The 21,111-nt window shown below is 39.4% G+C and overlaps 1 protein-coding gene across 1 annotated transcript in view; it reads right to left on the minus strand.

The window, feature by feature from the left end:
* DLAT (dihydrolipoamide S-acetyltransferase) overlaps positions 1–21,111 on the minus strand; it is a 42,872-nt gene that overhangs the window by 2,702 nt on the left and 19,059 nt on the right. Inside the window, exons 9-13 of the mRNA XM_049889271.1 lie at positions 20,270–20,362; positions 19,819–19,926; positions 17,756–17,871; positions 1,043–1,205; positions 184–320 (exon numbers count right to left, since the gene is read on the minus strand). Of these exons, the coding sequence (XP_049745228.1) occupies positions 184–320; positions 1,043–1,205; positions 17,756–17,871; positions 19,819–19,926; positions 20,270–20,362 (617 nt within the window). The remainder of the gene's footprint in view (positions 1–183; positions 321–1,042; positions 1,206–17,755; positions 17,872–19,818; positions 19,927–20,269; positions 20,363–21,111) is intronic.

The following is a 21,111-nucleotide window of genomic DNA, read 5'->3' on the forward strand; positions in this document are numbered from 1 at the left end:
ATTTATTGCATTTAGTAAAATATGAGAAGTAGCTACCCTGAGGAACTTCATTCTATACTTAGGTCTGATTCTACCTGAAACTCCAATATACCATACTAATGACTATCTGTAAAATAGAGACTCAAATACAGGTATAATGGAATGAAAATAAGCTTACAACTCCCTCCCCATTTTGGCACATACCCTTTCTCATTTTCTGCTGGAACCAGTCTATCTTCGGAAGCACCAATTGCTAAAATACATGCTTGAGGTGGGTTAATGATAGCAGAGAAATTCTTGATTCCAAACATTCCTAAATTGGAGACTGTAAAAGTTCCACCCTAGAGGAAAAAAGATTTAAAAAAAAGGGACAAATTAATTGCTTATCAATATAAACCAGAAAAAAAATTACAAACGTTACTTGATTTTTCATTTCCAGGACCTTCTGTCAGTGAGAATACATGGCAGGATCAAAAGGTAGAAAATCCAATAAAGCATTATGTGGACCTTAATGTGACCCCAATACTCCCCGGCATGTTTTCTCCTTTTTCAAAATGGGTGACTGAGAGCTTGACATAACTAATGCCATGATGAACCTGTAAGTTCTTCTTGCTCTGCCTGCCTCCTCTGTTAATGACTTTGTTTTGACCAAATGTTAATGACTTTGTTCTTTGTTTTAAACTGATGCAAATAATCTTCTGTTCTGGGGGACTACTTGTGGCATACAACCCCCACAGGAAAGTTGGAGCCCAGGTATCAGATATGTATGTCTCTAGCCTAATAAAGAAATGTCTGGCAGGGGGCTACAAAGACACTTGTAACCCTTTGTAATAAGATTCTGTATAAGCTCTAATGTAAAACTGCTCTTTGGGACTCCACAGAGACAGCCTGTGTTGCTGCCGGGTCCCCAGTGACGCATGCATCTCCTGAATAAACTTTCTCACTCCTTCTGACTTGGAGCGTATTTCACTGGCACGACTGCTGCAGGGCACAGACCCTAATCAGGTAACATTAACAATAATATCATTCTTAACATTCAGAAGGTAGGCAAACAACATCTTACCTGGAACTCGTGTGGCTGTAGTTTACCCTCTCGAGCTTTGGTTGCTAAAGAAACAACATCACTAGCAATGCTTTCCAGTCCTTTCGTATGTGCATTAAATACAATAGGTGTGATGAGTCCCGCAGGAGTACTGACGGCAACGCTGATATCAACAACATGATTTCTATTTGAAAAGAAGAAAATTCAAAAAAGCAACAATATTAAGAGCCCATGTGCCAGGTTATACAACAATATTGATACTTACATCAAAAAATGTTTAAAGCCAGTTTTGTGTTACTATTCAGCCAGAGAGATGTCTCTTTCCTGCATTCACATTTTGCTATGCCCTTCTTGACTCGGCATTTTTAAAATGAATGAGAAAGGTGTCAGTAGGTTGGTTTCCTCAGCACCCTCCAAACTCACCCACATTTCACATTTACCAAAACATGGGAAAAAGGTTCAGCATTCAGTGAGGATTAAGCAATCACAATTGGGATTTTGAGGGAGGCAGGGCTGGCTGGAGCTGAGTGTTTGCAAGCAGAGCTCGAGCAGATGAAAGCAAAGTGGAGGGAAGAACCCCACTCCGAGGAGAAACAAGGGTGCCGAGGCCACGGGCATAGTGTTGTCGCGGGAGAACACAAGCCCTTAACGGAGAATTCCTAACTTTTTCTGCACCATGAACCCCTCTGCACTTGAGTCCTTTCTCAAAATACTTTTTAACACAGAAAACAAAATACTTAAATTACGAAGAAAACTACACTGAAATTCAGTTATCAAATGTTTAAAAAACAAAATTTTGATAAAATGTATGTGCTTCTGTATTAACTCACTCAAATCACAAGATCTCATAGGAGGTCTAATAATGGCTATAATTCTGGAAGTAGTGGTGAGCTAAACACTGTCTTGAGATCTTTGCAACAACTACAATGTGCTAGGAAAATCACGATTTTATTTATTGGTGACCAGCCATGAACACTGTTAATATTTCTTTGTTTTCTATATTTATAATGGGAGGAAATGCTAAATTTCAGTTAAGAGGTTACCCAGAACCCAGTGCCATCAAGTCGGTTCCATCATAGCGACCCTTTAGGACAGAGTAGAACTGACCCATAGAATTTCCAAGGAGCACCTGGCAGATTCGAACTGCCGACCATTTGGTGAGCAGCCATAGCTCTTAACCACTACGCCACCAGGGTTAAGAGGTTAAAAAAAAAAAAAAGAAGAAGAGGTTAATGGGGGGGTGCTGAAACGTGATTTTTTTCCCCACATCCAAGTTCACAGATTCCTGAATTGTATCCAGATGCTTTGGATACCTGTGGACTGCAAAGGGGCCCTGCTGAAGTGTTCAGCATTCAAGTTAAGAACTTCAGATGAATGCATAGCTCTGCCTCCAAGGAAAGGACTCCAGCTCTTTCTTGGCACAAGCTGTAAAAGACTGCAAACACCAAACTCTACAATATGCCCTGGCCACCGGGAAGTGGGTGTCTGTCACTTACAAAAGCAAGGGCCTGACCTAATGATATAATGTATGACCTTCATCAGTTACCACAGCTGCTCTCTGACTGAGGCATCACAAAGCAAATACTGCTTTCTCAGGATGACTTATTGTCATAGATTGAATTGTGTTCCCCAAAAATGTGTGTCAACTTGGCTAGGCCATGATTCCCAGTATTGAGTGGCTGTCCTCCATTCTGTGATCTGATTATCCTCCATTTTATCTTATAAATCCTAACTTCCATGCCTGTGGTTGTAATCCCATATGGGAATGGGTTATCTTTGTTACGTGAATGAGGCAGAATTAGTGTAGGTTATGTCTTGAGTCAATCTCTTTTGAGATATAACAGAGACTTAAAACAAGTAAGCCAGAGAGGCAGAGATGGGAGAAGATTTGATACCATGCCACATGGAGATCTCTAAGGAACCAGGAAACAAAAGCTGAACAAACAAGGACCTTCACCCAGAGCTGATGGAGACAGAAAGCCTTCCCCTAGAGCCTGTGCTCTGAATTTGGACTTCTAGCCTCCTAAACTGAGAAAATAAGTATCTATTTGTTAAAGACATACACTTGTGGTATTTCTGTTATAGCAGCACCAGACAACTAAGACACCTATCCTGTTATATTTGTTGTTTAATAATAATGATCCTTCTCCGCAGAGAGTAGTGTTTCTTATCTTGTTTACCACTGAATCTAACAAACAGTACATATTCAAAAAATATTTGTTGGCTAGTTACATGAACAAATAAATGAAAGGCATTTGATGACAGTAATAAATTCTTAGAACTTGCCCTGCAACCTCAATCCTTTCAACTAAGTCGTTTTTTTTTTCAGATATTCTTAAAAGTGGATGGCTCTCATTTCAAATCTCCTGGAATAACTATAACAATAAGTTTTTAAAATCCAGTCAGTAAGAGCTGGTGGGGCTGTGGAGAAACTGGAACCCCCACCCACTGCTAGTGGGAAGGTAAAATAGTTTGGAAGTTTCTTAGAAAGTGAAATGTGCATTTACCATACGAGCCAATAATTCTACTCCTAGGAATCTACCCAAGAGAAATAAAAGGATTGTACGCAGATATTTATAGCAGGATTATTTGTAATAGCCAAAAACTACAAACTATATAAACATCCATCAGCTGGTGGATGTATGAACAAAATGTGGACTACTACTCAGCAACGAAAAGGAACAACATGGAAAAACATTCTGCTAAGTCAGCGAAGCCAGGTGCAAAAGACCATACTATTTTGATGACATTTATACCGAACACCAGAGAAGACAAATCTATAGACACAGACAGCAGAGTCTAGGGATTGACTACAAATGGAAACTTTGTGGGAGATTAACTCACTCTAAGGTTCCAACAGTAGATTTTGGAGAAGGCTGCACAACTCAATAAAGTTAATAAAAATCACTGACTTGTACACATAGAATGATTGACTTTTACGATAGGTAAATTATGGCACAAGAAAGCTATTAAAAAAAAAAATCCTGTGTGTCAAAACCAAAAACTAAACTCGTTGCCATGGAGCCAATTCTGACTCACAGCCACCCTACAGGACAGAGTAGAACTGCCCCATAGGGTTTCCAAGGACCAGTGGGTGGATTCACACTCCAACCTTTTGGTTAATCATCGTGCCACAAGAAACCATCCCTGCCTTCAAGATACTTAAAATCTACTTAGGGAGATAAACTATGTACATATGGCTAAAAAAAGCAAAATAGTAAATGATAAATATTTGTTGCATTAATAAAAATGCCAAATTACTAATACATACAATATTCAGAGGAGGAAAAACTTACTCTTGCCTTAGATACTGAAGTACAATTTGAGCTAGGTTTTAAAGGTGAATACGATTTCAACAGACGGCAGATGGCAGTATAGTGTTGTTAAACACTTGGGTTTTATCACCAGATGGCTGGGGTTCAAATCTTGACACCTACCTATCAGCTATGTGACCTGGAGCCTCAACTTCCTCATCTGTAAAATGGAGACAATAATGGTACCTGCTTCAAAAAGTTCTCTTGACTGCTGAATTATATGGGATAATGTTACCGCCTTAATTAAAATAAAACTAGATACAAGGAAAAGTTATTGTGAGGATTAAATGAGGTAATGAATGTAATTTGCTTAAGCACTCATTACACTTTAGCTGGTGGTTAGCATCATGATCATACACAGCAAGGGCAAAGAATGCATCTAACGAAAGGGAACGACCAAACAGCATCCTAGAGGGAAAGAACTGAGAGGCATGTTCAGTAATAGTAACTAACTCAGACAAGAGAAAAAGATTTTTCATACTCAATGGTGAAAAAGCTCAAAGTTTCCCCCCTAAGATCAGGAGCACGACAAGATGTTAGGTTTTACCTCTGCTATTCAACACTGTACTGTTCTAGCCAGAGCAATTAAAAAAAAAAAAGAGCAATTAGGTAAGAAAAATAAGTAACAGGCATCCACATCAGAAAAGAAGTGGTAGAACTATTAGAACCATCTCTATTTGCATGTGGCATGATACTATATATGAAAACCCCAAAGAATCCACAAGAAAGCTACCAGAGCTAATAAATTTAGCAAAGTTGTGGGGTACGAGAAATCAGTTGTGTTTCTATATGCTAGCAACAATAATCTGAAAAGGAAATTAAGAAAACCATTCCTTTTCAAATTAGCATCTGAAAGTATAAAATACTTAGGAATAAGTTTTACCAAGGAGGCGAAAGACTTTTACACTGAAAACTATGAAACACTGCTGAAAGAAATGAAAGGAGATCTAAATCATAAATTCATGGATTAGAAAACTTGTTCAGATATCAATTCTACACAAACCAATCTACAGATACAACACAATTCCTACTAAAATTGCAACAGCCTTTTTTGCAAAACTAGAAAAGCCAATCCTCAAATTCATATGCAACTATAACGGGCCCCAAAAAGCCAAATAATCTTGAAAGAGAAGAACAAAGTAAGAGGACTCACTTCCCAATCAAAAAACAAGTTACGAAGCTACAGTAATCCAAACTGTAGTAGTGACATAAGGATAGACATTTAGACCAACGGAATAGAATTGAGAATCGGGAAATAAACCCATAAATCTGTCATCAACTGATTTTCAACAAGGGTGCCAAACCCATCCAGTGGGGGAAAGAATGGGCTCTTCCACAAATGGTGCTAGGACAACTGGATCTCAACACACATAAGAATGAAGGACCCACACCTCACACCATATACAAAAATAAATTAAAAATGATCAATGACCTAAACGTAAGAACTAAAGTCATAAAACTTTTAGAAGAAAACATAGAGGTAAAAGCTCCAAGACCTTCTTTTAAGCAATGGATTCTTAGGTATAACACTAAAAACCTAAGCGACAACAGAAAAAGTAGATAAATTGGGCTTTACAAAAACACTTGTCCATCAAGACACATTATCAAGAAAGGAAAAAGACAACTTAAAGGATGGGAGAAAATATTTGGAAACCATGTATCAAATAAAGTTTTCTCCCCCCAGAGAAAGATTTAATATCTAGGATACATAGTCATATAGTCATGCGTCACTTAGTGCCTACAATACATTGTGTGATCTGCACGCTGTGCTAACACTTTATTATTTGCTGAGGCAAATAACCCCCCTCTACAATTTACTGTACCATTATTATAAAGCAGTCACTGTGTATACAAGAGACATGAGATACTTGTGTTGCGGGAAGGGAACTGTTGTGTTCCCACATCCAGTTACGTCCGCTACGTCCTATTCTGCGATTGGAGCTTGTGACCTCTATAACCTTATGAGACCACAGATGTATATGTGGTTGGACGCTGCCCAAACGGGCATTATGTGGCACAGTTTGGATTACTGTAGCTTCGTAATTTGTTTTGTAATTGGGAAGTGAGTCCTCTTACTTTGTTCTTCTCTTTCAAGATTATTTGGCTATTTGGGGCCCATTATAATTCTGAGCTCTTAAAACTCAACAACAGACAGACTAACAACCCAATTAAAAAATAGGCAAAGGACTGGAATAGACATTTCTCCAAAGATGATATACAAAAGGCCAATAAACGCATGAAAAGATATTCAACATCATTAGTTGTTAGGGAAATGCAAATCAAAGCCACAATGAGATACTACTTTACACCCACTAGGATTGCTATTAGCAACAACAACAAACCCAGGAAGTAAGTGATGGCAAGGACAGATAGAAAAGAAAAAAGGAGTTTTACAGAGGAATATAGTTCAGTGCTAGAATTCTTGCCTTTCATGAAAACCCTATGGATCACAATGCTACTCTGACAACATGGAGTCACCATAAGTCAGAACTCCACGGCAACTGGTTTGTGGTAGAATTCTCATCTTTCCTGCAGGAGACCTGGGTGCCTCCTCATGCACGGCTACCACCCATCTATCCCTGGTGGTTTCTGTGTCGCTATGATGCTGAACAGGTTCAGCAGAGCTTCCAGAGTAAGACAGACTGAGAAGAATGGCCTGGCAATATACTTCCAAAAATCAGACAGTGAAAATCCTATGTATTGCAGCAGTCCAATCTGCAACAGATCATGGAGATGGCATTTCATTCCATTCCATGGTACATGGACTAACCATGATTTGGGGGTCAGCTTGATGGCAGCTAACAACACAGTAGAGAACAAGCCTTAAATTATGGAAGGCATTGAATGCCTTAAGAAGCAAGCCCAGGTTGGGGGCCAAGATGGCTGACTAGGCAGACGCTACCTCGGATCCCTCTTGCAACAAAGACTCGGAAAAATAAGTGAATCGATCACATACATGACAATCTACGAACCCTATCAAACACAGATCTAAGGAGTTGACCTGAGTGACAGGTGAGCGAAAGCTGCGTCCTGAACCAGCGACCGCTTCTGGAACCTGTGACCCACCCCACAGCCTTGAGCCCGGCAGTTCCCTGGTGCCGAGTGGCAGGGCTGATTGCAGCTTGCTGAGGTGGGGCAGGCACGGGACACAGCCCTAGCCCCCAGAAGTGACCTCGGGGGAACCCCAGCCAGTGCACGCAGGCAGCGCAGAGACACAGCTGACAGGAGGAGAAGTAACCGGGAGGTAGCCACTGGTTTTGGAGCTGGGAGTGCAGTGCCCCAGCCAGGGAACCTTGGCGCTGGGCTTTGGACTGGGAGCAGAGGAACTAACCACAGCTTCTGAGACAGCGCAAGCACCGGACCGGACGCGGGACTGACCCTCTGGGGCAATCTCTACCCAGACAATGCACACAGGCTACACACTCCTTGGGAATCTCAGATAAAACAGTCATCCCAGGCAAGATAAGTAACTTTGTCTATATTCCGGGGTGCTACTCTCTCCTATCTATCTGATCCCTCCCCTCCCCTTTCCAGGTGGCTTCATTAACATTGGAATTTCCTGGACCAGAGAGTGAAGTGCTCTGTGGCTTTTTTTTTCTTTGTTTGTTTTGTCTTCCCCTAATCCATTCTCCTGGCTTGAGAGAAGCAGCTACAAAAAACCCAGGGACCAAGCATCCTTCCCTGACTTCCCAAAATTGAACTAAAAATACAGAACCAGCCCCAGCCAAGCATTTGAGACCCACAGTCTTGGGCTTTCATCCCTACAGGGAACAAGGTGGCTATTATAATGCAAAGGCAATTCTGATAGGGATCTGACTGTAATTGTTTTAGCGGACTACTGGAAAGACAAGCTTCCCAGGTCTGATATCTCTGCATATTCAACAGAGCCCTCACTGAACCACAACTGGGAACTGAGGGCTGAAGCTCCACCCAAACTACCTAACCTCCTGCCATAGGGGTCTGAGGATAGTGACATCTACCAATTTATAGAGGTACTGGGTGCCCGAGGTACAGCTGCAGAGTCCACCCGCCAAAGTGCTTTAGGCATAGAGACACACCTACCTCACTGGCACTTGGGTGAAGCCTGTCAGCATCCTGCCCCCCCTGGAATGTAACCCCCTGCTGCTACTAGAATCTGGTGCACACAACTATCACCACTACTCCTCTAAGCGAATAGGTAACAGTCTACCCCACTCACTTGATGACCAAAATCAGATTCTACTCAAGAATAGTGAATGGACTCTTAGGCTTATATTTCTGGTAATGGCCCAAACCAGCTCATAAGAGGTCATAAGTGATTCAAAGCCTACAACAATCAAGACAGCACAATCTAGTAGCCCATCTACATACACTGAAAGAAAACAAAACAAGATAAGTCTCAATGAGCAAATATAAAATAAACCATTACAATATCTTATAGATGGCTCGGAGACAACAATCGATATCAAACCACATAAAGAAGCAGACCATGATTGCTTCTACAAATCCCCAAATTAAAGAATCAAAATCTTTCCCAAATGAAGATACAATCCTGGAATTGCCAGATGTAGAATATAAAAAACTAATTTACAGAATGCTTCAAGACATCAGGGGTGACCTCAGAAATGAAATAAGGCAATCTACAGAAAAAGCCAAGGAACACACTGATAAAGCAGTGGAAGAAATCAAAAAGATTATTCAAGAACATGGTGAAAAATTAATAAGCTACAAGAATCCATAGAGAGACAGCATTCAGAAATCCAAAAGATTAACAGTAAAATTACGGAATTAGACAACTCAATAGGAAGTCAGAGGAGCAGAATCGAGCAATTGGAATGCAGAGTGGGGGAGTTAAAGGATAAGGCAATTGACACCAATATAGGTGAAGAAAAATCAGATAAAAGAATTTAAAAAAATGAAGAAACCCTAAGAATCATGTGGGACTCTATCAAGAAGAATAACTTGCGTGTGATTGGAGTCCCAGAACAGGGAGGGATAACAGAAAATACAGAGAGAATAGTTGAAGATCTGTTGACAGAAAACTTCCCTGGCATCATGAAAGACTAAAAGATATCTATCCAAGATACTCATCGAACCCCATATAAGGTTGATTCAAAGAGAAAATCACCAAGGCATATTATCATCAAACTTGCCAAAACCAAAGATAAACAGAAAATTTTAAAAGCACCCATGGATAAAAGAAAGGTCTCCTACAAAAGAAGAATCAATAAGAATAAGTTCAGACTACTTTTTTTACTCAGCAGAAACCATGCAGTCAAGAAGGCAATGGGATGACATATATAGAGTGCTAAAGGAGAAAAACTGCCAGCCAAGGATCATTTATCCAGCAAAACTCTCTCTCAAAAATGAAGGCGAAATAAAGACATTTACACATAAACACAAGCTTAGAATTTGCAAAAACCAAACCAAAGCAAAAGCAACAAGAAATACTAAAGGAAAATGTTTGGTCAGAAAATCAATAACATCAGATAACAACACAATACAAGATCACAGAACAGAACATCCTGATATCAACTCAAATAAGGAAATCACAAAAACGAATTAAGATTAATTTTAAAAAGAAAAAAATGCTCAAAACATGGAATCATTGAAATCATTATGTAAAAGATCACAATAATCAAAAAGAGGGACTAAATACAGGAGGCATAGAACTGCCATATGGAGAGGAAAACAAGGCAATATAGGATAATACAAGTTGGGTTTTTACTTAGAAAAATGGGGGCAAATATTAAGGTATCCACAAAGGGGTCTAAGAGTTCCATAACTCAAAATAAAAACCAAGAAAAACATAACGACTCAGCAAACATAAATTCGACTACTATGAAAATGAGGAACACACAATTTACAAAGAAAAACATCTCAGCACAAAAAAGTAAGAGGAAAAATGAAATTGTCAACAACACACACAAAAAGGCATCAAAATGACAGCAATAAACACATTCTTGTCTATAATTACACTGGATGTAAATGGACTAAATCTACCAACAAAGAGACAGAGAGTCTCAGACTGGATAAAGAAACACGATCCGTCTATATGCTGCCTACAAGAGACACACCTTAGACTTAGAGACACAAACAAACTAAAACTCAAAGGATGGAAAAAAATATATCAAGCAAACAACAATCAAAAAAGAGAAGGTGTGGCAATATTAATTTCTGACAAAACAGACTTCAAAGTTAAATCCACCACAAAGGATGAAGGACACTACATAATGAATGATTAAAGGGACAATTCACCAGGAAGATATAACCATATTAAATAATTATGCACCCAATGAAAGGGCCGCAAGACACATAAAACAAACTTTAACAGAAATGAAAAGTGAGATAGACACCTCCACAATTATAGTAGGAGACTTCAAAGCACCACTTTCGGAGAAAGACAGGACTTCCAGTAAGAAACTCAATAGAGACACGAAAGACCTAATTGCTACAATCAACCAACTTGACCTCATAGACCTATACAGAACACTCCACCCAACAACTGCAAAATATACTTTTTTTTCTAGTGCACATGGAACATTCTCTAGAATAGATCACATATTAGGTCATGAAACAAACCTTTGCAGAATCCAAAACATCGAAATATTACAAAGCATCTTCTCAGACCACAAGGCCATAAAAGTGGAAATCAATAACAGAAAAATTAGGGAAAAGAAATCAAATACTTCGAAACTGAACAATACCCTGCTCAAAAAAGACTGGTTTATAGAAGACATAAAGGAGGGAATAAAGAAATTCATAGAATGCAATGAGAATGAAAACACTTCCTATCAAAACCTCTGGGATACAGCAAAAGCAGTGCTCAGAGGTCAATTTATATCAATAAATGCACACATACAAAAAGAAGAAAGAGCCAAAATCAGAGAACTGTCCCTACAACTTGAACAAATAGAAAGTGAGCAAGAAAAGAATCCATCAGGCACCAGAAGAAAACAAATAATAAAAATTAGAGCTGAACTAAATGAAATAGAGAACAGAAAAACAATTGAAAGAATTAACAAAGCCAAAAGCTGGTTCTTTGAAAAAATCAACAAAATTGATAAACCATTGGCCAGACTGACTAAAGAAATACAGGAAAGGAAACAAATAACCCGAGTAAGAGACGACATGGGCCATATCACAACAGACCCAACTGAAATTAAAAGAATCATATCAGATTATTACAAAAAATTGTACTCTAACAAAGTTACAAACCTAGAAGAAATGGATGAATTCCTAGAAAAACATTACCTACCTAAACTAACACGATCAGAAGTAGAACAACTAAATAGACCCATAACAAAAAAAGACATCAATAAGGTAATCAAAAAACTCCTAACAAAAAAAAGTCCTGGCCCGGACGGCTTCACTGCAGAGTTCTACGAAACTTTCAGAGAAGAGTTAACACCACTACTACTAAAGGAATTTCAAAGCATAGAAAATGATGGAATACTACCTAACTCATTCTATGAAGCCACCATCTCCCTGATACCAAAACCATGTAAAGACACCACAAAAAAAGAAAATTACAGACCTATATTCCCTCATGAACACAGATGCAAAAATCCTCAACAAAATTCTAGCCAACAGAATTCAACAACATATCAAAAAAATAATCCACCACGACCAAGTGGGATTTATACCAGGTATGCAAAGTTGGTTTAATATTAGAAAAACCATTAATGTAATCCACCATATAAATAAAAGAAAAGACAAAAACCACATGATGTTATCAGTTGATGCAGAAAAGGTATTCGACAAAGTCCAACACACATTCATGATAAAAACTCTCAGCAAAATAGGAACTGAAGGAAAATTCTTCAACACAATAAAGGGCATCTATACAAAGCCAACAGCCAACATCATTCTAAATGCAGAGAGCCTGAAAGCATTTCCCTTGAGAACGGGAACCAGACAAGGATGCCCTTTATCATCGCTCTTATTCAACATTGTGCTAGAGGTCCTAGCCAGAGCAATTAGGCTAGACAAAGAAATAAAGGGCATCCAGATTGGCAAGGAAGAAGTAAAATTAACTCTATTTGCAGATGACATGATCTTATACACAGAAAACCCTAAGGAATCCTCCAGAAAACTACTGAAACTAATAGAAGAGGTTGGCAGAGTCTCAGGTTATAAGATAAACATACAAAAATCACTTGGATTCCTCTACATCAACAAAAAGAACATCAAAGAGGAAATCACCAAATCAATACCATTCACAGTAGCCCCCAAGAAGATAAAATATTTAGGAATAAATCTTACCAAAGATGTAAAAGACCTATACAAAGAAAACTACAAAGTACTACTGCAAGAAACTAAAATGGACCTACATAAGTGGAAAAACATACCTTGCTCATGGATAGGAAGACTTAACATTGTAAAAATGTCTATTCTACCAAAAGCCATCTATACAAACAATGCACTTCCGATCCAAATTCCAATGACATTTTTTAATGTGATGGAGAAACAAATCACCAACTTCATATGGAAGGGAAAGAAGCCTCGGATAAGTAAAACATTACTGAAAAGGAAGAAGAAAGTGGGAGGCCTTACTCTACCTGATTTTAGAACCTATTATACAGCCACAGTAGTCAAAACAGCCTGGTATTGGTACAACAACAGGCACATAGACCGATGGAACAGAATTGAGAATCCAGATATAAATCCATCCACATATGAGCAGCTGATATTTGACAAAGGCCCAGTGTCAGTTAATTGGGGAGAAGATAGTCTTTTTAACAAAGGATGCTGGCATAACTGGATATCCATCTGTAAAAAAATGAAACAGGACCCATACCTCACACCATGCACAAAAACTAACTCCAAGTGGATCAAAGACCTAAACATAAAGACTAAAACGATAAAGATCATGGAAGAAAAAATAGGGACAACGTTAGAAGCCCTAATACAAGGCATAAACAGAATACAAAACATTACTAAAAATGACGAAGAGAAACCAGATCACTGGGAGCTCCTAAAAATCAAACACCTATGCTCATCTAAAGACTTCACCAAAAGAGTAAAAAGACCACCTACAGATTGGGAAAAAATTTTCAGCTATGACATCTCTGACCAGCGCCTGATCTCTAAAATCTATATGATTCTGTTAAAACTCAACCACAAAAAGACAAACAACCCAATCAAAAAGTGGGCAAAAGATATGAACACGCACTTCACTAAAGAAGATATTCAGGCGGCTAACAAACACATGAGAAATGCTCTCGATCATTAGCCATTAGAGAAATGCAAATCAAAACTACCATGAGATTCCATCTCACTCCAACAAGGCTGGTATTAATCCAAAAAACGCAAAATAATAAACGTTGGAGGGGCTGTGGAGAGACTGGAACTCTTATTCACTGCTGGTGGGAATGTAAAATGGTACAACCACTTTGGAAATCTATCTTGCGTTTTCTTAAAAAGTTAGAAATAGAACTACCATACGACCCACAAATCCCACTCCTCGGAATATACCCTAGAGAAATAAGAGCCTTCACACAAACAGATATATGCACACCCATGTTTATTGCAGCACTGTTTACAATAGCAAAAAGCTGGAAGCAACCACGGTGTCCATCAATAGATGAATGGTTAAATAAATTATGGTACATTCACAGAATGGAATACTACGCATCGATAAAGAACAATGAGGAATCTGTGAAACATTTCATAACACGGAGGAACCTGGAAGGCATTATGCTGAGTGAAATCAGTCAGATGCAAAAGGACAAATACTGTACAACACCATTATTATAAGTTCTTTGAGAAATAGTATAAACTGAGAAGAAGACATTCTTTTGTGGTTATGAGAGCGGGGAGGGAGGGTGCGAGAGGGTTATTTACTGATTAGTCAGTAGATAGGAACTACTTTAGGTGAAGGGAAGGACAATACTCAATACAGTGAAGGTCAGCTCAACTGGACTGGACAAAAAGCAAAGAAGTTTCCTGAATAAACTGAATGCTTCGAAGGTCAGCGGAGCAAGGGCTGGGGTTTGGGGACTATGCCTTAAGGGGACTTCTAAGTCAACTGGCATAATAAACTCTATTATGATAACATTCTGCATCCCACTTAGAAGTGTGGCATCTGGGGTCTTAAATGCTAACAAGCGGCCATCTAAGATGCATCAATTGGTCTCAACCCATCTGGATCAAAGGAGAATGAAGAACACCAAGGTCACACGATAACTATGAGCCCAAGAGACAGAAAGGGCCACATGAAATAGAGACTTACATCATCCTGAGACCAGAAGAACTAGATGGTGCCCGGCCACAACTGATGACCTCCCTGACAGGGAACACAACAGAGAACTCCTGAGGGAGCAGGAGAACAGTGGGATGCAGACCCCAAATTCTCATAAAAAGACCAGACTTAATGTCTGACTGAGACTAGAAGAATCCCGGTGGTCTTGGTCCTCAAACCTTCTGTTGGCCCAGGACAGGAACCATTCCCGAAGACTACTCATCAGACATGGGAGGGACTGGACAATGGGTTGGAGAGAGATGCTGATGAAGAGTAAGCTACCTGTATCAGGTGGACACTTGAGACTGTGTTGGCATCTCCTGTCTGGAGGGGAGATGGGAGGGTAGAGAGGGTTAGAAACTGGCAAAACCGTCACTAAAGTAGAGACTGGAAGGAGGGAGCGGGCTGACTCATTAGGGGGAGAGTAAATGGGAGTATGTAGTAAGGTGTATATAAGCTTACATGTGACAGACTGACTTGATTTGTAGGCTTTCACTTAAAGCACAATAAAAATTATTAAAAAAAAAAAAAAAAGGAAGCAAGCCCATAGTCTCATGGGACAACTTAGTTAATTGGCATAACATAGTTCACAAAGATAATGTTCTACATCCTAGTTTGTTCCAGCAGCATCTGGGGTCTGAAAAGGTTTCAAGCGGCCATCTAAGATACAACTGTTGGTCTCTACTCATCTGGAACAAAAGAGAATGAAGGAAACCAAAGGCTCAAAGAAGAAACTAGTCCACATTACTAATACCTCACAGAAACCACAGCCTCTTCTAACCTGAGACCAGAAGAACTAGATGGTGCCCAGCTATCATTACCGACCAGGGACACAACAGAAGGTCCTGGATAGGATGGGAGAAAAACGTAGAACAAAATTCAAATTCCTATAAAAGGCCAGACTTACTGGATAGAGACTAGAGGAACTCCCAAGACCATTGACCTTAGACACCCTCTGAACTTGGAACTGAAGCTATTTCTGGACATCACTTCTGGCTGATAAAATAAACAATATCAACTGAGAGTGCTATGCTCCCTTAAATGATCAACTATATGAGACCAAACAGTCAACTGTACCCAAAAGCAAAGATGAAAAGGCAAGGAGGGGAAAAAGAACAAACACAATGGAAATGAGAATGCTGACACACACTGTAAAAACTGTAAGCAATGTCACAGAACAATTTGTATAACAATTGTTAAATGGGAACCTAATTTGCTATGTAAACTTTCACCTCAAACACAATAAAATATTTTTAAAAAAGGTAGCAGCAAGCTACTTCTGCTCAGGTACCAGAAAGAAATCCATGAGTCAGTGGTACAGAGAGGTACTGAAAATTGGAATTGGAATATTGGTTCAAAATCTATGTAGTCAACTGAATACAAAAAACCCACTGCCGTCGAGAAGATTGCAACTCACAGGGATCCTACAGGACAGAGTAGAACTGCATCACAGGGTTTCCAAGGAGCGGCTGGTAGATTCTAACTGCCAGCCCTTTGGTTAGCAGCCGAATGCTTAACCACTGTACCATCAGGGCTGGTGGCCCCAAAAAAGATATGTCCATTTTCTAACCCCCAGAACCTGTGAATGTGACCGTATTTGGAAAAAGGGCAATCTACTTCTGAAAGTCTTTATACATATAATTAAGGATCTTGAGATGAGATATCCCTGACTGCCCAAGTGGGTCCTAAATTCAATGACAAGTGTCTTTATAAGAGGCAGAAAAGACAGACACAGACAAAGAGAAGGGAATGTAAAGACAAAGGCAGAGATTGGAGTTACGCAGCCACAACCAGGGAACACCTGGAGCCATCAGAAGCTAAGAAACTCAAGGAAAGATTCTCCCCTAGAGCCTTTGAGGGGAGCAAGACCGTGCTGACATCTTGCTTCCAGAACTGTGAGAGAACAAATTTTTGTTGCTTTACACCACCAAATCTGTAGTAATTTGTTACAGCCACCCTAGGAAACTAACATGGTATATTAGTAATAGTTAGACTCTGACGTTCTCAAAAAAGGAGAGTGACCACGGAAAAAAATTAGAACCAAAAGATTACCTGGTATATTTAACCAGAACAGAGAAATGTTTTAGTTCAAACTTCAAGAGTTTGAGAAGAATTCATGATGAGTACACAGGAACTAGACCCCCTTCAGTCAATCATTAAAATCAGGTTAGTATTCATGGTATACTACATGGTTTAGTCATGAACAGTATTTTCATAGGCATAGGAACATTAACAATGAAGACAGATTTAACGAAAATTTATGCCATAATCATTCTGGGAGGATGGCAGGGGAGTGTGACAGTGTATGTGAGTGTGCACGTAGGGAGGGTGTAACAGGTAAATCTTAACTTTCTTTAACAGAAGTCAGTCAATAAAGTACAAGAACTGAAAAATCCATAAAGGACAAATGTTACTTAGAAATATAAAGGTAAATACCAGAGGAAACAATAGTTTAAAAGTTGTGCTTGCCTCTTGGGAGTGGGACTCAGATCAAGGGTTGGCAAAGGTTCACTGTAAGCCACGAGCAAAAATTCAAACTACATACTATTATTTTGATAAAAATTCAGTCAATAATAATATAAAGAGTCCACATATAGAAAAAGCCTAAGCTTTGAAGTAAGAATCCTGATTCCAATCCCAGTTCTGCCACTTACTAACTTATTAACTCAGCGCAAGTTATTTAACTCACTGAGCCTCAGCTTCTTCATCTATAAAATGGGAGTGAAAGCACCTACCCCTCATAAGGTTGTCATGAGGATAAAATAAGATCATATGTGAAACATACTAAGCATCAGGTCAGTCATATGATATTCACAAATACCGGATTCTTTTCTTCTCTTTCTGTTTTTGATTTTGCCCCCTAAAGTTCAGCATGACTCACTGGTGAGTAAAAAACACCAATTTCAACTCTGCTTTGTGAGAGAGTATCAGCTTGATTATATATATTTGCAGACTGATCCCTCTTTCCTAAACTCATACAAAGAATTTGTAGTCTTTAGTAACTAAATTTAGCACCATCTCACAAACAGTTTTGTATCATTTTCACATTGTTTTGCCTATGGAAGTAACCTCCCCCTCACCAGAGAACTCTTGTCTTCCATCTCTCCTTTTACTACCTCCGTCACTCCTAGTCATACATTAGATAAAACAAGAAAATTACTGATGTATATATACCTTTCCCAGTAGTGCTATACTTACTGTCTTATAACTGTGTCCAGCCAAGAAGAATTTGCTTCAGGAACTTTTAAACATGCCAAAGCTGAAGCTTTTATGATGAAGTCATTGACAGATATTTTACCACTCCCTTCTAACATCTGCAAAGACAAGAAAACACTGCAGTTTCTTACTTTCTCTCCACAAAAAATGAAATAATGCAACTTGGAGAAAAGGAAGCAGGAAAGCATATTCCACAAAGAAGGAAGAGCAAGTGCAGAAGGCCAAGCGTAGGAGTTTATCTGAGTGTTGAACAACCACTGTGTCTGGACAGAGTAAGCAAGTGGAAAATGGGGGGTGGGGGGGTCATAGAGGTTATAGAGGAGCCAAACTCCAAAGCTTGGCTCTAAGGACTTATGGCTCTTACTTTTCATTTCCTTGAAAATATCATCGTATCACTCTCTCCCACCTCATCTGTAATGCCACCCTCTATTTCAGGCCTTATCACCATCACTTCAAGCTTTGATCACAATGACAAGCATAACTAGCCTCTGCCACCAACATGTGCCAGCATACATCTAACAGACTCATCTTTCTTAAAATTTTGCTATCATCACATCACTTTCCTGATCAAAAACATCTAACGGTTTCTTATTTACTGTCTAATTCATCAAGTCCAAATTCTTCTGCTTGTAGTCCCGCGGTCTTCCCTAAACTGACTTACTGTGTATCTACTCTAGAAAAAGTAATCTCCTGTCTTCCACATGTGCTAATTTTATTTCCATTTTTAAGTACTTTAAAAAAACCTGTTGCCCTTGAGTCAATTCCCAACTCATGGCAAACCCATGTGTTTCAGAGTAGATCTGCATTTCAGAGAGTTTTCAATGGCTGTAATCTTTTGGAAGGCCTTTCCTCTGAGGAGCCTTTCCGTGGGCTCCAACTTTGTTAGTAGCCAAGCACTTAACTATGTGCGCCACCCAGGGACTCCTTAAGTACTTTATCTTTATGACATCCCATCTTTAGAATGACCTTATTTCAACTTCTTTGTCAATGTAAATCCTCTCAACCAAGCTCAACCAAATTTTCCTATACCATTGTGAATTCTGATAATTTCTGATGAATTCCTACAACACATAACCTTATGAACTGTAATTTAGCAGAAAATTAAGGGGCATTACCATAAAGAGACCAATCTACAAATTTTTTTAAATAATTTTTATTGTGCTTTAAGTAAAAGTTTACAAATCAAATCAGTCTCTCACACAAAAACCCATACACACCTTGCTACACACTCCCAACTACTCTCCCCCTAACGAGACAGCCCCCTCTCTCCCTCCACTCTCTCTTTTCGTGTCCATTTCGCCAGCTTCTAAGCCCCTCCACCCTCCCATCGGCCCTCCAGGCAGGAGACGCCAACACAGTCTCAAGTGTCCACCTGATCCAAGAAGCTCACTCCTCACCAGCATCCCTCTCCAGCCCATTGTAAGGTCCAATCCATGTCTGAAGAGTTGGCTTCAGGAATGGTTCCTGTCCTGGCGCAACAGAAGGTCTGGGGGCCATGACCACCGGGGTCCTTCTAGCCTCAGTCAGACCATTAAGTCTGGTCTTATGAGAATTTGGAGTCTGCATCCCACTGCTCTCCTGCTCCCTCAGGGGTTCTCTGTTGTGTTCCCTGTCAGGGCAGTCATCAGTTGCCAATCTACAAATGTTTTTACTATAATAAAATTTGACATCTCTCTTTTTCACATGTACTACCTCCCCAATTAGATTATAAAACTCATGAAGAAGACCATGCCTTATGCTATGTTTCTAAAAGTGCCTTAAAATAAACCCTAAGTGCTTGATACTTGACTATAAACACAAAGCAAAAATACTGTTTCTTACCTGCCAAGAGACTCCAGCAGTCTCTGCATTACAGTGACTCTGCTAAACTAAAATCTATCCATAGCAAAGTCAACTTTGGTAAGTGTTAACTGAGGCTAGCAAATGAAAATTCTCCAGGATGTTGTCTACATATTCTAATAAATTTTACAGGTAAAAATGTAAATCCTTAGCGGGGAAAGACAAACTTTTAGCATCTAGAGAGCTCAAATTTCTAGACCTTTTACCTTATTAAGTTCTTTCCGCACCGACAAAACTTCTCCCATATTTACATCAATAGAAAGGTAATAATGAGGTATGGTTTGCTTAGATTGCATTAACCGCTGTGCAATAACCTGAAACCAAAGAGATTCAAAAATCAATTATTTTGTCTTGACTTGAGACCTTGCCTAATTAAGGCTCAGCCTGCCCCCTCTACCCCATTTCCCAGTACTGCCTGCCTCAAGCGCTGTTAAAATTGGTAGATGGAGGATTATAATTTAGCACCTGCTACTTACTAGTATTTAAGCAGAACACACTCATTTGTTTATCTTCAATAACCAAATCCAACATACCTGAAACTAAGCATCCAAGATTCCCAACTGAAAGAAGCCTCAGTTAGGGTTTTTAAACCATGCAATTAATCAATGTAAAAGTGCCCCCAACAGTTTTGGTTTCAGATTATAGTAATGCTCTTACTCGGCGAATGTTGCTGACTGGGACATCTGTGAAGACACCTGTAGGAACTGGTGCCACTCCTGGACCTGGGGGAGACACGGCAGCTGCTGGGGCCTATGGGGGAAAAACAAAAAAACTGTTTTTAGTAACTATGGCTTGATCTTAGCATGACCACCCAAGAAAGACTGCCAGTGACTCTTTTACATACAAAAAAAAAAAAACAGCAAAGTAAAAATTAAAAGTGTTACAAAAGAATACTTATTTCTACCCCCAGGGAACAAAAGAAACTTGTTTAATAGTTTATTCATTTTTTACTCAGGATTCTGAAATCATGCTTTGTGTTACCTTTCCTTAAGTCAAAGTATATTTCAATGACTAGTTCATGTCTTTTTTTAGTTCATGTCAAAATAATTTTGTTTCCGCTAAGTTATTTTCAAGAAAAGTAATCAAAGCATTCTTAAATTGACAGGATTAAGAGATAAATATAAACCTGTTAACTTGAATGGTGTTAAGAAGGAAATACATGACAAAGCTTTTATTTTAAAAGGAAACATCTAAACTGACCCCCACGTGTCCATCAGTTTGTTGTACTGTGGGGGCTTGCGTGTTGCTGTGATGCTGGAACCTATGCCACCGGTATTCAGATACCAGCAGGGTCACCCACAGAGGACAGGTTTCACCTGAGCTTCCAGACTAAGACAGACTAGGAAGAAGGACCCGGCAGTCTACTTCTGAAAAGCACTAGCCAGTGAAAACCTTATGAATAACAGCGGAACACTGTCTGATACAGTGCTGGAAGATGAGCCCCCCAGGTTGGAAGGCACTCAAAAGATGAGTGGGGAAGAGCTGCCTCCTCAAAGTAG

Source organism: Elephas maximus, chromosome 7 (assembly GCF_024166365.1).
Source record: "Elephas maximus indicus isolate mEleMax1 chromosome 7, mEleMax1 primary haplotype, whole genome shotgun sequence".
Classification (NCBI taxonomy): Eukaryota; Metazoa; Chordata; class Mammalia; order Proboscidea; family Elephantidae; genus Elephas; species Elephas maximus.